The sequence below is a fragment of the Bombina bombina genome, chromosome 2, assembly GCF_027579735.1.
Source record: "Bombina bombina isolate aBomBom1 chromosome 2, aBomBom1.pri, whole genome shotgun sequence".
Classification (NCBI taxonomy): domain Eukaryota; kingdom Metazoa; phylum Chordata; class Amphibia; order Anura; family Bombinatoridae; genus Bombina; species Bombina bombina.
This window is the reverse complement of record NC_069500.1, coordinates 794,812,148-794,827,738: the sequence shown is the minus strand read 5'-3', so window position 1 is coordinate 794,827,738 and position 15,591 is coordinate 794,812,148. Positions and strand designations below refer to the sequence as shown.

Below are 15,591 nucleotides of genomic sequence, written 5' to 3'. Positions count from 1 at the left end.
CATATCAGAGTCCTCCATAGCTTTCGCCTTTATTACAGACTAGATAGAATTAATTGGCACCTTTATGCACCAAAGGCCGGGGCACTCACCACCTCCTATGACCCGGACCACAGAGAAACCACGTTGTCTCCTGCAACCGCTGGTCAAGAAAGAGGAAGTTAAAGAGGCCACACCCGGTCACATGGAGTGCCATGCGGGACCGCCCCTGCGCTGAAGAGAAAAAAAACGCGCCAAAGAATTTTACTTATAAATGCTTACAACTCCCCTCTTAAACTCCCATACTACATATATATATATAGGAAACCCTACTTCATACTGTATTTATATAGGAAAATCCTAATATATTCACACTCGCATAGGTCTGGCCAAGCTTTCTACGCCACATCCTGGAGTAAATGTATTCACACAATATTTCTATATTATCCCTATAGTCCCCCCCCCCCAAAGACTTTAGTTGAGTTTTTATTTTATTTTTATTTTTTATTTTTTTTATTTTTAAGTCAGTGTATTTCTAAGGGAAAAAATCCCAATAATGTTGTACATACAAATCATTGCTGGTAAATTTCACAACATGTGGAAGATCCTTATAATCAACGTTTTAATGCAGCCATTGTATTAACATGTATTCAACAGTATATGTTGCATGTAATCCCAAATAGTTTTAGTGTTTGGTTTTTGTTTTGCTTAGTTTTGTTAATATTACAAAAATTTAGAGGCATGGGTGCAGCACAAGAAGACAATTGAGCAGGCTTTATGTATATCTCAATGCATAATTTTCCTTTAACTTTTTCAAAAATATGTTAATATATTGATGCTTAGAATGTAGCACTCAATTTGGAACTCTGATTGTAACTTATTCTTTGTGACTTTACCTTGTATGCATGTATGTGTATTGTCGTGTACCTGTGTCTCTTCAATAAAAAGAATTTGAAAAAAAATGCGCCAAAGAAGACCGCGTCGATATCTTCCTAAGGAAACTGACTGTTCATACTTTGACAGAGCCCCATCTCACACATGTCGCAGCAATAAACATAATAAAGAATATTATGCATAATCCCCTCCCTGTTCAATAACCCTTGTTCCGAGGATATTAACCCTTGATTTTATACAGATAAAGGAGACACACTGTGACCCTGTCTTCTTACGTTATCATATGTGTATAAAATGATCTCACCAGAATTTACGCCGTGGAACAGGAACACGGCCTTTCAAGTGTGACAGGGTAGTAGCATCGCTCCTGACATGGACTTGAGAGCAGAATGCATGCAGCGAAACTCAACGCTGATTGCTTATGGAGCTGTTAATCTGAGTCAGGATAGTTACGTAGAAAGACTCTCCCTGTATCTTTCATCCATGCTCTCACTGAGAGGCTGACAGGACTACTTAAAACTCCAGTCCCATTCCGAAGACTACTACCCTCCATAAGAGACTACTCCGAATCTTCAGACACTTCTCTGCCAACCTCCTGTGACGAAAGGCAAAGAATGACTGGGGGATGAGGGGAGTGGGGGAGGTATTTAAGCCTTTGGCTGGGGTGTCTTTGCCTCCTCCTGGTGGCCAGGTTCTTAATTCCCACAAATAATGAATGAAGCCGTGGACTCTCCTCCCATTAAGATGGAAAAGGTTTCACGCTGCGTGATAGTACAATTTTAAGGTGTAACAAGGATACAAGTAAATTATACAAATTGATTGATATTGTCCATAATTAAGTATCCAGGAATATCCAATGCAAAAGTTTCTTAAGGAGATAGTTGAAAGACACAACATGCATTTGCCAAATTGTGTTACCGATGCAAAGGCAGTTACAATGAGTACCTTTTACATTGAGTGCTTCATAGTATAATCTGTTACAGTGAGTGGTATAGGGTCGAGTGTGTGATGGGGGTAGGGATAGGCTTAAAATGTGGATGCGTGTAGAGTGGGCCTGACAGTTTGTCTGTCTTATTCTCTTCTGTTTTGGGAATTGACTATGTGTTGGTCACACATTATCCTTTTTAATTCATGAGTGTCTATAGTGCCTGATTGGGGATAATGGTACCTCTCCAGGTGCAGTAGATTTTCTACTTGATCTATCCATTCCTTCTCTATTGGGATAGTGTTCGATTTCCAATATTTTGGTATCAAAGTTTTGCACTGTTTATCATTAATATCAGCAGTGACTTGGCCATGCTGTCGAGTTTCGGTAATGACAGGTACAGGAGGATCTGCAGGTTTGGAAACATTTGGAAGTTGTTTCCCTATGACTACTGACATGTGTTTGACTATGCTTGTCTAGAATGTGTCTAATTTATTACAATGTCGGATTCCCTATTTCTCTGCATCCCCTCCAACACTTATCGCTGGCTGTTTTATAGATTGTATGTAGTCTGCTAGGAGTGAGGTACCATCTTGAGAGGTATTTATAGTTTGTCTTTAAGACTCTTGTGGAAATTGAGGATTTTTTGATGATCGTGAAGACAGTTTTCCAGTCTTTCAGTGTAATGTTGTTGCCCAATATCTTATTATTATTTTTTTTTAAAGTAATGTTAGGATTTTTTATTTTAATTTTAACTTAGTATTTTTTTATTTTATGTAATTGGGGTTCATTTAGGAGGTGTTAGGTTAGGGGCCTTAGTGATTAAATTTGTTATTTGCGTTGTGGGGGAATGGCGGTTTAGGGGTTAATAGTGTAATTAGGTTTATTGCGTTGTGGGGGGTGGTGGTTTAGGGGTTAATATGTATATTTTATTAGTAGCGATGTGGGGGGCGGTGGTTAAGGGGTTAATAGGTTTATTATAGTAGTAGCGATGTGGGGGGGCTGCGGTTTAGGGGTTAATAGGTTTATTATAATAGTAGTGATGTGGGGGGCTGGCGGTTTAGGGGTTAATAACTATAGGTGTTAGCAATGTGGGGGGGGCAGCTGTTTAGGGGTTAATTAGTTTATTTGGTGTTGGCAATATTGGGGGGCCGGTGAATTAGGGGTATTTAGACTAGGGGTTTATGTTAGGGTATTAGGTTTTTACATAACTTTCATTTCCCCATAGACATCAATTGGAATTGCGTTACGGCGATCGCCATTCCACGATCGCAGGTGTTAGTTTTTTTTCTAACACTTTATCGCCATTGATATCTATGGGGGACGTCAAGTCAGGCCTTGGGTTTTGTGCGGTATGGAGCTTAACGCACCATACCGCACAACAAAAGGAGGTTTTTCAGTAACTTGTAATGGCAGCGCTATGGAGCGTGCGATACCGCTAATTTTTTTTGCGTTATTTACGCAGTTAGTTAGTTAGTATTATATGACACTAGAAATAGACAGGAAAGTGACTTCTATATCACAATAAGGTGCCATGGGCCATACTACTTAGCTCCTTAGGCTTCTCTAATTGGACTTAATTCTGCTTCCTCAGATACAACTTGTCCTTCTGCATATACTGATCTTGCTCAGCTTTGTGGACAAGAGCACGTCACCTTGTGCATGTACTTGGTTGTCTATTTGATCCTGCATTCAACATTTATTTAGAATATTTAAGTAGACTGACATTTGTGATTTTTTTTACAAAGGTTTTTGTACTCATTGCCATTCTTACTGGCATGAGGAGCTATGAGGCATGTTTCAGAAAGTTTCTCTCATCCACAAAAAGCCCACACATTTTACTTCAGTATTTAGTAGAGAAAAATTGACGCATTTATAAAACAAAATGTCTTGATATAGGATTTCTGGATTCACTACCTGCTAATGTTCTAGCACCCTAACAGGAATGTAAGGAATTAAACTGAAAGGATTTGTATTTCATGAGTTACTAAATGAAAGCTTGTTTTGTCTTCTTATATACACAATAATTACCCAGTGGCTAAACGTTGCACTACAAGTTTGACTCAACTGAATTTCTTCCTTAATTTCTACCTTGATTCATTCATAGGGGAAAAAAATACTGTGTTGAATTTCACTTACTTGATGTGGGAGTATAGTTTGCTTCCTTTGCCCCTGAAAAGCAACAAAAAAAGAGATTCATAATGATGTGCAGATACAAATGTACTAATTGATATATCTATATCTACATTGCATGAACTCAAGACATATGTGAACCCCTTAAAGACCATCGCTAGTCTTTCTTTTGCGGGGGTGATTATTAATAGTGCGGAAAGACAGCGCTATTTTAACAAACCTGCAGGAGGGAGAGAGCGTCTAATAACGCGGTGCTATAGCAACCAGGCAAACCCTTAAAGGTAGACTTAACCAAATTTTTTTTGTTCATGATTCAGAAAGAGCATGCAATTTTAAGCAACTTTCTATTTTACTCCTTCAATTTTTCTTCATTCTCTTGCTATCTTTATTTAAAAAGCAGGAATGTGATGCATAGGAGCCAGCCCATTTTTGGTTGAGAACCTGGGTTATGCTTGCTTATTGGTGGGTAAATGTAAGCCTCCAATAAGCAAGCGCTATCTATGGTGCTGAACCTAAAATGGGCTGGCTGCTAAGATTTACATTCATGATTTTAAAATAAAGATAGCAAGAGAACGAAGAAAAATTGATAATAGGAGTAAATTAGAAAGTTGCTTAAAATAAATAAAAGAAAAAAATTTGGGTTGAGTGTCCCTTTAACAACTGCCGATGTACAGTGTACATGGCCGTCGTTAAGGGGTTAAATAATACAATAAAAGGAAATCTGATTGCAACTCTCTTTATGAAACTTTAAGAAAAATAGATATAAATATAGTGAAAAGTTCAAGGTTATTATTTTGTCAGATGTGCATGAAAACCTATAAAACACATTTTTTTCCAAATTATTAACAAATACAGGCACCCATTTCAATCTATTAGAAAAACTGAGCTAAAACACTGCAGCCCGGATTACAAGTGGAGCATAAAAATATCTCAACATTGCTCAAATGCAATCAATAGCACTTTGATTTTTCCACTATTATCACAAGTTGAAAGTAATATTTTATTGTTCAAGTGAAAGTCGGTGGCGCAATATAATCTGCATATCGGAAGGCGCAGCTGCACACAATAGACTTCTTCCCTGAAAAAACAATGACTGCTATAGTGTGGGCATTAAAGGGACATGAAATGATTCAGATAGAACATACAATTTTAAGCAACTTTCCAGTTTACTTCTGTTATTACATTTGCTTAAAGGGATAGGCTAGTCAAAATGAAACTTTTCATGATTCAGATAGAGCATTCAATTTTAAGCAACTTTTTTTGAAAAAGCAAGAATATAAGCTTAGCAGCCAGTCCCTTTTTGGTTCAGCACCCTGGGTAGAACTTGCTGATGTTGATGTTGATGCTAGTGGCTACATTAAGACACTAATCAGCAAGCGGTACCCAGGTTCTGAACCAAAAATGACCCGTCTCCTAAGCTTACATTCTTGCTTTTTCAAATAAAGATACCAAGAGACTGAAGAATAAATTATAATAGAAGTAAATTAGAAAGTTACTTAAAATTGAATGCTCTATCTGAATCATGAAAAGTTTCACTTTGACTAGACTATCCCTTTAATTCTCTTGATATCCTTTGTTATGCACTACTGGGAGCTAGCTGAACACATCTGGTGAACCAATGAAAAGCTAGATTACAAAACATTATTGAAATTTTAAATATTACATATTTTAAAAAAATAATTAAACATACTGATATATTATATGGATTATTTAGAATATTTTATAGTATGTTTAATATTTTGTAATATTTTTTATAAATTTTAAAACATATTTGATATTTAATATTTCAATAATTCCCCTTAATATTACTAAGTTTTCAACTGCGCTAACCCGCCCACGTTAAATCTAAATCGTAAGACCCAATGCACAAAACGCATATTTTACATTCCTATGTTCTTCACATAGAAAATATTTTTTATTATTAAATATATATTTCCATATATATCTGATACTGTTCATGTCAAATACATATCTCTACATATATATCTATATATCACTGCTGAGATGGCAGAGTTTAAGAAGCAGCTGTCTAACATGCAAACCTGCCCTGCAAGGGCTCCGGAGCAGCTTACGCTGGTTCGTACATGGAGCCCTTAATGTACCATTGTGCTTTCCTGTCACCTTCCATGCTTAGACAAGGTATAGATATATAATTTATAGAAGTCTGGATGGTCAAAAATATATTTTCATTATAGATTAATGTATTTTATTCTTACCATAAATCTTTCTGCACCTTCTGAACACCAGTATCAAAATACTTAGTAGAGCCAGTCCGGCAATTCCACCTATTATAATTTTGTAATATATCGCTGCTTGCTCGGGATCTAAGCAAAGGGAAACAAAGAAAAGAAGACTTGATTAGAAAATGGCTATAATGGGGTCAAGTCCAGTGGGAACGCATGGGAACGGAGTTTCTGCACTATTTTTGCAGGTGGAACTAAGTTCCCCCTGGACAGAGAACAGAAAGGGAAATACATGTGTACACACAAAGGACAATAGTCCTTGCATGTAAAAGTGTTTGTGAAACACCTTGTAGTAGGATAAGCCCAATTATTTTATTTTATACACTAATAGCATGTCTGTTTATCTATGTTGGTGTCTGTATGTTTATCAATTTATGGTCAGTAGACCAGGTTCTCTACAGAATGTTTACCTGGGCAAGATAATGTATTTGCTGTAGTTTCAACCTTACCAGTTTCATCTCAAAGTGCAAGGTGACCTGTTTTGCTTTCAATGGTACTGTGCTCTCATGCCTCCTGTTTCTCTGCCAGTGTTACTTGCTTCACATTAACTTGGTATACATGTTAATGGTAAAAGAAAATGATACTCAGATGCCCTGTGACCAAAATTTTACTTTAAATCACATAATCATTGTTTCTTAATGATATCACCCCTGCCATATAAAAATGTAACTATGGGTGTCCATCCTCAGGCCCAAAGGCAACCATTCAGCTCTTCATTGGTTTTAATTTGCTTTAATTAACCAGAGTGTATAGATTATATACATATAAATACAGTGTGTGTGTGTATAAAACAATATTAATTTTGAGGGGAGTGGAAGTTGTGGTGAGTTCCCACACTTTTTTTTGTATGACTTGACTCCTTTATAATAAACTAATTTAAATGCATCAAAAAGATACAGCAAATATGTTGACTGATAAGAGTCAAACTTTTTAAGTGACATAAGAGGTTGAAAACATCTGTCAAATAGGGCACAGCATAAAAAGGAAACACAAAGACAATGGTATAGTATATTATATACATGTCACAATGCTGTATACACTCACACATTCCAAGGTTTCTGTGTTTTTCAATCTCCACTAATGTTATAATTTTGTCAAAGATTTTTATCTGATGCTTCTGAAATAATTGAAGTAATCCTGAAGAAGGAGTTACATAGTAGCTTAGGATGAAAGAGGACAGAAGTCCATCGAGTTCAACCTATACAGATCCTACCTGATTTTCAATAAAGAAGCTCCAATATAACTTACATTAAAGGGACAGTAAACCTTAAAAATAATGTTATATAATTCTGCACATAGTGCAGAATTATATAACATTATTTAGGTGCTATAGCTGTAAATGCCTTTTTTACCTTTTAATTTGTTAAAAATATGGCGCTTTTACAGACCCGCTCTCTGCTCTCTGCTGAGCGGGTCTGTTATATTTATTCAGCGCATCGGGCCAGCTGTATAGTCACAGCCCGGCCCGACCGCACCATAAGACTAAGTGCAGCTCGCTCCTGTCCTGAGACTATACAGCTGGCCCGATGCGCTGACTAAATATAACAGACCCGCTCAGCAGAGAGCGGGTCTGTAAAAGCGCCATATTTTTAACAAATTAAAAGGTAAAAAAGGCATTTACAGCTATAGCACCTAAATAATGTTATATAATTCTGCACTATGTGCAGAATTATATAACATTATTTTTAAGGTTTACTGTCCCTTTAATACAATTAGAAAATTGACCCATATAACACAAGCTATCATATCCCTGAATTCTGTTTTTAGCCTGAAATGTATCTAAGACATTTCTTACATTTATCTAAAGTCACTACCTTTAATTGCTCTTACAGTGAAAAAAAAAACATTTAAGTTGCTGGAGATTAAATCTCCTTTCCTCTAGTTTTAAAGTGTGACCTCTTATCACAAGCAACTGCCTTGGAATAAACAGCTTCTGAAAATTCTGTATATAGTCCTCAAATATATTAAAAGTAATCATATCACATAAATGTGTTTTTTCAAGAGTAAACAGGCCCAATTTGGCTAACCTCTCCTCATAGTCTAAACACTCCATTCCCCTTATTAGTTTTGTGGCTCTTCTCTGAATTATTTTCAATTCTGCAATGTCTGCATTGTCAAACTAAAACTCATAGAAATGTTATATGAAGCTTTGTATACATCTCCAAAAATTCCTGAAGGTTTTTTTGTGGGGACAGGGAGGTGAGGATGATGTGTGGTCAGTAGCCCATTAGTGTTTGGTAAGTAGAATAATTAAAGGACAGGATGGGTCTTAAGTGTGTCCTCTGGAAATCGGGACATTTGACAAAACGGGAGAAGCAGCAGGAGAGATAGTAGGAAAAAAGATATGAGCTTTCTATCTCTGTGTTTATTAATAAATCTGTGAACCATATTATAATAGAAAATTACTGTGTGGCTATTTAAAAAAAAATACTTAAATAATATATTTGATCATTTGCAGTGTTACATGTTTCTTCTATCGATGGTTGGCTTTTTACCTGGATACTATTATTCTGGAGGATTCATAACCCCAGCTGAGATTGATTATTGATTAATTGGTCCCTGCAACTAATAAAGGAAGGTTTATAAAAAAATTCTCATGAGATAAAAAAAGAATCACAAACTGTACCTAATATACATCTCCCTGACAAGCACTGTACCGGGCCTCAACATAGACTGAAAACCCTTCCTCCGAAGATTCAAATGCGCATCTTCATTCTTCCACCACCTCCAGCTGAGGCAAAGTAAAGACTGAGGTATGTGGGAGGTGGGAGGGGTTTTATAGGGCTCTTGGGGTTGGGAAGCTTTGCCTCCTCCTAGTGGTAGAGAAGAGTAACTCCCAGGAGTAATGGCTTGTGGACTCTCACCACCTGTATGAATTAAATCTTTGAGTCTGTGAGTGCATATATCACTGTGACATGTTGTTACTCTGATACACTATAGCTCTGGCGTTGTATTTGTGCTGCATTTTTATGTTATGCCACAGCCATTTTGAGTTTTTTTGAGATTTGGCAACTTGGAGAGGTATTTTGGAAGCTGCAGCAGATGCAGCAGATTTCTAGCTGATTCTCTGTATTCTCATTATTATATGTCCCGTTATGTGTGCACAAAACACATATTTTGTGTGTGAGATAGATTACCTTGTATACCATATTATTTTCATTGTTATCACTATTTCATAGTTATATTTTTATATGAAAATATTATATAATAGGAATGCAGAAAAAAAGGAAAATTATGTCATGATTCAGATAGAGAAAATGTAAACAACTTTTCAATTGACCACTATCTAATTTACTTTGTTCCTTTGGTATTCTTTGTTAAAAAGCATACTTAGGCTCAGGAGCAGTAATGTACTAATGGGAGCTAGTTGCTGATTGGTGGCTGCATATATATATATGCCTTTTGTCATTGACTCACATGATGTGTTCAGCTAGCTCCCAGTAGTGCATTACTTCTTCTTCAACAAAGAATACCAAGAGAATGAAGCAAATGTGCTAATACAAGTACATTGAATCCTGAAAGAAACAAATTGGATTTTAACTGTGTGTGCTATCTAAATCATGAAAGTTTTATGTTGACTTCAATTTCCCTTTAATATTCAAATACAAGTTAAACCAAAATGTACAAGAGATGGATTTTCATCATAATGATGATGTAGTTAAATTGACACAATGAAGATACTTACTCCATGGGACCTTGATTTCTTCTGACAGGCTGCTATGATCCACATGGCAAGTATATATCTGATTTTCTACAGGAATCACTTCCACAGTGAGTCTGACCTGGTATGTTCCTTCTGGATCAGGTAGGACCTGTTTAGCTTCTTCTATTGGAATATCCTGGTCATTAAGTGTCCACTTAACATCTATTGGTTTAGGGTAGAATCCATAAGCAAGGCAGTGAAGCCTAACAACACCTTCTGACGTCACACCCCAAACCTTCACTTTGGGCTTTACTAAGAGACAATAGAGAGCAAATATCAGTACATTTCCATATGTTGGTTTCATTGAACAACTAGTACTAATATATAGAACCATTAAAGGGACATGAAACACAAAATGTTTCTTTCATGATTCAGAATTTGTTTCATTTTCTTGGTTGTTGTTGAAAAGAACAACCAAGAAGTAGGCTCAGGAGCTGGGAGCTTGCTGCAGATTGGTAGATGCTCATATATACCTGTTGCCATTGGCTTCCAGATGTGTTCAGCTAGCTCAATGCTGCTCATAAAAAAAGGATACCAATAGAATGAAGCAAAATTGATAAAAGAATTAAATTGGAAAGTTGTTTAAAAGTACATGCTGTATTGGAATCTTGAAAGAAAGAAATTGGGTTTCATGTCTTTAACCCCTTTGCTACTGGGGATTTCAGAGAACTTGCTCACAATACCAGAGAATTTTTAGCATTTTTGCTATCACTCCATTTAAACAGAAATATTGCCTTGTTTTTTTATTTTGTATTTACCTGTCAAAACTATATACTGTATATATATTCACGGCCAGCCTTTGGGGTGTGCAACCTGTGTGGGCTAAGGCAGGGATTTTCAGGTATCGGCAGAAGGATTAAATGTGTCCAGAGGTTCAATCTCCCCTTTGGTCCAAAGAAGTTACTTAATTGGGTCCCTTACCTCGGCCCCTCCCATTCCATGCGATCCGGTCTAGTGCCCACAATCTCCCCACACACCATGCAATCCTCCTAACAGACAGCTAAGAGTTCTTGCTGGAGTAACCCGCATAGGGTGCCTGAACACCTAAGGCCGGCCCTGTATATATATTTTTTTTAAGTAGACAACATGGTATTGATCGAGGCCAGTAATGGCAAACATTGGCACTTCAGGTGTTTCAGAACTACATATCCCACGACCCTTAAGCACTCAGAAGTCCAGTAAAGCATCATGGGGGATTCCCCATCATTGATTTAGGCCCATTTTGGTATATTTAATGCCACCATTTCACCGCCAAATGTGATCATATAAAAAAACATTAACTTTTTCCCAAACTTTTGGTTTCTCACTGAAATTAAAGGGATACTAAACCCAAATATTTTCTTTTATGATTCAGATAAAGCATGCACTTTTAAGCAACTTTCTAATTTACCACTATTATCATTTTTTCTTTATTCTCTTGGTAAACTGTTGAATTTGATAAGCGAAAACCCCATACATGTGTCATTAAGAAAGGCCAGGAGTCAGGATATCAAAGGAGCAGAATAACAGGTACACAGAAAACAGGACAAATGAAGTACAGATAATTATGGGAGAGTAGCTATCTAGAGCTAAGTCTTCAGACACAGAGCAGTTTCTGTCATAATGTGAACTCCAAGAACATCTACATAATTTCTGATGCACACGTCAACATCTATGCATCAGCCAATAGGATTTTTTACCCTTTAATTCCGATTGGCTGATAGAATTCTATCAGCCAATCGGAATTCAAGGGACGCCATCTTGGATGATGTTCCTTAAAGGGAACCTTCAGTGTACGGCTGGGAACGTATGAAGAGGATGCCCCGTGCCGGATGTCTTGAAGATGGAGCCGCTCCGCGTCGGAAGGATGAAGATAGAAGATGCCATCTGAATTAAGACTTCTGCCCACCTGGAGGACGACTTCTTGCCGCTTGGATGAAGACTTCTCCCGGATTCGTTGAGAACTTCTTGGCGCTTGAATGAAGACTTCTCCCGGCTTCGTTGAGGACTTCTTACCGCTTGGATGAAGACTTCGCTGGCTGGATGAGGATGGATGTCCGGTCTTCAAAAACTGTAAGTGGATCTTTGGGGGGTTGGTTGTGTGGGTGGTGAGTTTTACTGTTGGGGGGTTGTTTGTATTTTTTTTACAGGTAAAAGAGCGGATTTCTTTGGGGCAATGCCCTGCAAAAGGTCATTTTAAGGGCTATTGGCAGTTTATAGGTTTTTTTTATTTTGGGGGGGCTTTTTTATTTTGATAGGGCTATTAAATTAGGAGTAATTCATTTTTATTTTTGATAATTTCTTTTTTTATTTTCTGTAATTTAGTGTTTATTATTTTTTTAATTTAGATAAAGGTATTTTTTTAATTTAATTTATTTAATTTTATTGTAATATTAGGTGTTAGTGTAACTCAGGTTAGGTTTTATTTTACAGGTAAATTTGTATTTATTTTAACGAGGTAGCTAGTAAATAGTTAATAACTATTTACTAACTAGTCTACCTAGTTAAAATAAATACAAACTTAGCTGTGAAATAATACTATTAGTTACATTGTAGCTAGCTTAGGTTTTATTTTATAGTTAAGTATTTAGTTTTAAATAGGAATTACTTAGTTATTAATAGTAGGTTTTATTTAGATTTTTTATAATTATATTTAAGTTAGGGGGTGTTCTGGTTAGGTTTAGGGGTTAATAAGTTTATTATAGCGGCGAAGTGGGCGGACGGCAGATTAGGCATTAATTATATTTAAATAGTGTTTTTTATGCAGGAAGGCGGCGGTTAATAATTTTATTCTAGTGGCGACGATGTCGGGGAGCGGCAGAATAGGGGTTAATACATTTTTTAAGTGGTGGCGATGTCCGGAGTGGCAGATTAGGGGTTAATAATTTTATTTTAGTGTTTACCATGTTGGAGGGCCTCAGTTTAAGGGTTAATAGGTAGTTTATGGGTGTTAGTGTACTTTTTAACACTTTAGTTATGAGTTTTATGCTACAGCTTTGTAGCATAAAACTCATAACTACTGACTTTAGATGGCGGTACGAATCTTGACGGTATAGGCTGTACCACTCACTTTTTGGGCTCCCAGGCAAAACTCGTAATACCGAAGCTATGGAGGTCCCATTTAAAAGTGTGGTACTGACGTTGTGTGACGGCCAAAAAAGTGTGCCGTACACCTATACCTGCAAGACTCGTAATAGCAACGCTAGGGAAAAACAATCTCCTGCAATATCCAGTGCTTTCTACGGCTATTCCAATCTCTAATTCATTAATGCACCTGTGAAATTTCACTATTAAAAGGTCGTGAGGATCCTATCTCTTCATCCATAAAGAAAGAACCCCTAAACCTGCGCCACCCACTATCGAATCCATATCCAATCTACAGTCCCTTTGGGAGAGACTGGGGGAAGGCAGCTGTTGTACCTTGAGGGGAGTATTTATTCTACAATTGTTTACAGTCTGTTTTGTTATACCATTTTACAAACTGTCTGTATATTGTATATTCTATTAAGTAATTATGGGTAGTCACAAAAATCCTAGCACACACTAGAGAGGAGCTACAGTACCTGCACCGATCATCTGCATCTGTAGCACAAGAAGACAAATAAAATAATTCTACCAAGAATCTCCATCCCTAATTTTGTTGGATTTAATGGGGCAGAAACAACATACTAATAAGTAATTATGGGTAGTCAAAAAAAAATCCCAGCACAGACTGGCAAGGTAAACATGATTTGCTACAAGTATAGAGTAGATCCACTACTGGGGAGTGGGAGTAGACAATATCATGGAGGTCTTCATGTTATGGACTATAGTAGTTAAATGTAGCCCAGGCCTTTTATATAAATGTGTTATGATTAAAACTTTGCAGTAGGAGAGTTCCATGTCACCCTACTGGGCAGGCTGCATAGCAGAGTTCTGATCTTATTGATTCAGGTAAGAATGTCTAATATACCTGTGCTCTTGGCAAGAGTAGGAAACAAACAATCCAACTGTCTATGCAAAATACACATAAACATAAGTCTGTGCTAAACAATGAAAGCTGTACTCACCACAGCACATGTGAAATTCATAACATGACTATGAAGGAATACATGTACCTAAACTTGAGCATATATATTATATGACTTGATGAACAAATAGAAAATGATACAGACAGCTGTGCATCAAATAATACACTGCATGTGCTAGTGAACCCAAAATAATCATGGACTTATGCAAACTTACACATACATACACTTTTGCATATAGGCAGTGCCAGATTGGCCCACTGGGATAATACACTGTACCCATATTTCTCTGAGGCGACTGTAGAACCAGCAAATGGGATATCGCATGCGCCAACATTTTCTTTTTTCTTTCTATTAATGTCCACTTTGTGTGACATGGCAATATGCACATTATGAACGTGATTGCGGAGTAGCCTGGATCCACTCACGACTACCATATCCTCAGGCACTTGTCTGTGTGGTCACAGTTTTAGGCCAATAAGTGCCATCACGGTTGGATCAGAGTTCAGTACTAATGCACAGCATGCATACATACATTTACAATGAACAGTAGAGGATCGGAGGTCCCTTATAAATGCACTCAGACATATGTGTGTACTAAAGGAATAAAGAAGTCACTCCCAAGAAAGCATGATTAATTCTTTTACTAAAGTGCTTGAAGTATGACAAAAATATTGTTTATAAAAGAAGAAACATAAATCTACATAAACACGTCATGATTTACATTTTCTAAAAGGAATAAATCTACTGCAAGTCAACCATAAGGATCCTTTTTTAATCAGTGTCCTGAAGGATTACCCATTATCTGATACAAGTTGAAGTAACTAAATTTGCCTGCTTTGATTTTTAAGGATTCTTTTGAAATTATTATACACACATTTCCTTAAGAGGTACATGTTCTCAACAAATATTTCTCGCATAGCTGTAAAACTTGATCAGATTTTGTAGGCTCAGCTTGAACATCCAGGGACTCATCCTTTTTCCCAAAATCTGCAAAATGTTAAACAATGGGTTAATATCATATATGGTTTCATTTTAAAGACTTTTAATAGTCTTTGAAATTACCTTTCTCAGCAGACCCTTGTGCCTTATAAAAAAAGGTTGCTCTTCCTCTATTAATTTGTACAGTTTCTCAAAAAAAGTTCAATCAAAAGGATTATCTGAAATGATAAATGTTACAATGTTTGCAAATAATATTTCTCCTTATTATACATTGTAGTTCTGATTTTCTTTAAAGGGTAAATAATAACCTCATGCACCATTGTTTTGCAAATGAGTGACATGCATTTAGAAATAAGTTAGATTACTTTTCCATTAATAGAGCACCACTCTGGCACAATAGTGTTTTGTTCCGTTATTGCCAAAGTACAATAGAAGCTGAAATTCTGCCATCTCCACTCTCTTTGTTGCCTCCACCTTGGGGAATTCAAGGGGGTGAAGCGTCAATCTATTAGTTTCACTGGGGATGGATGCTGGAGGCTCCATACCAATTCTATAGCATCCACCCCAAGTGAAACACGTGGATTGATGCTTCGTCCTCCAGATTCCCCTAGAGAGTGGAGATTGGCAAATCTAAGCTTCTACAGTACTATGGCAATAACAGTCAAAATTCTATAGTGCAATTTGCTGGCAGTGGTGGTCCGATAATGGAAACGTATCTTAAATTATTTGTTAGTAGAAGGATATTAGTAGTATAGATTAGGTAGTAGGTCATAAATATTAGTAAATAGT

At 36.8% G+C, this 15,591-nt stretch overlaps 1 protein-coding gene and 1 long non-coding RNA gene across 2 annotated transcripts in view; both read right to left on the bottom strand.

Moving 5' to 3' along the window:
• LOC128647269 (zinc-alpha-2-glycoprotein) overlaps positions 1-15,591 on the bottom strand; it is a 136,228-nt gene that overhangs the window by 12,980 nt on the left and 107,657 nt on the right. The window contains exons 4-6 of the mRNA XM_053700062.1: positions 9,857-10,126; positions 6,145-6,252; positions 3,935-3,967 (exon numbers count right to left, since the gene is read on the bottom strand). Coding sequence (XP_053556037.1) covers positions 3,935-3,967; positions 6,145-6,252; positions 9,857-10,126 — 411 coding nt within the window. The remainder of the gene's footprint in view (positions 1-3,934; positions 3,968-6,144; positions 6,253-9,856; positions 10,127-15,591) is intronic.
• LOC128649618 (uncharacterized) lies at positions 14,486-15,047 on the bottom strand. The gene is made up of 2 exons (XR_008400683.1): positions 14,926-15,047; positions 14,486-14,850 (listed from the first exon to the last, which is right to left on the bottom strand). It is a non-coding gene; the product is annotated as an uncharacterized LOC128649618 (long non-coding RNA).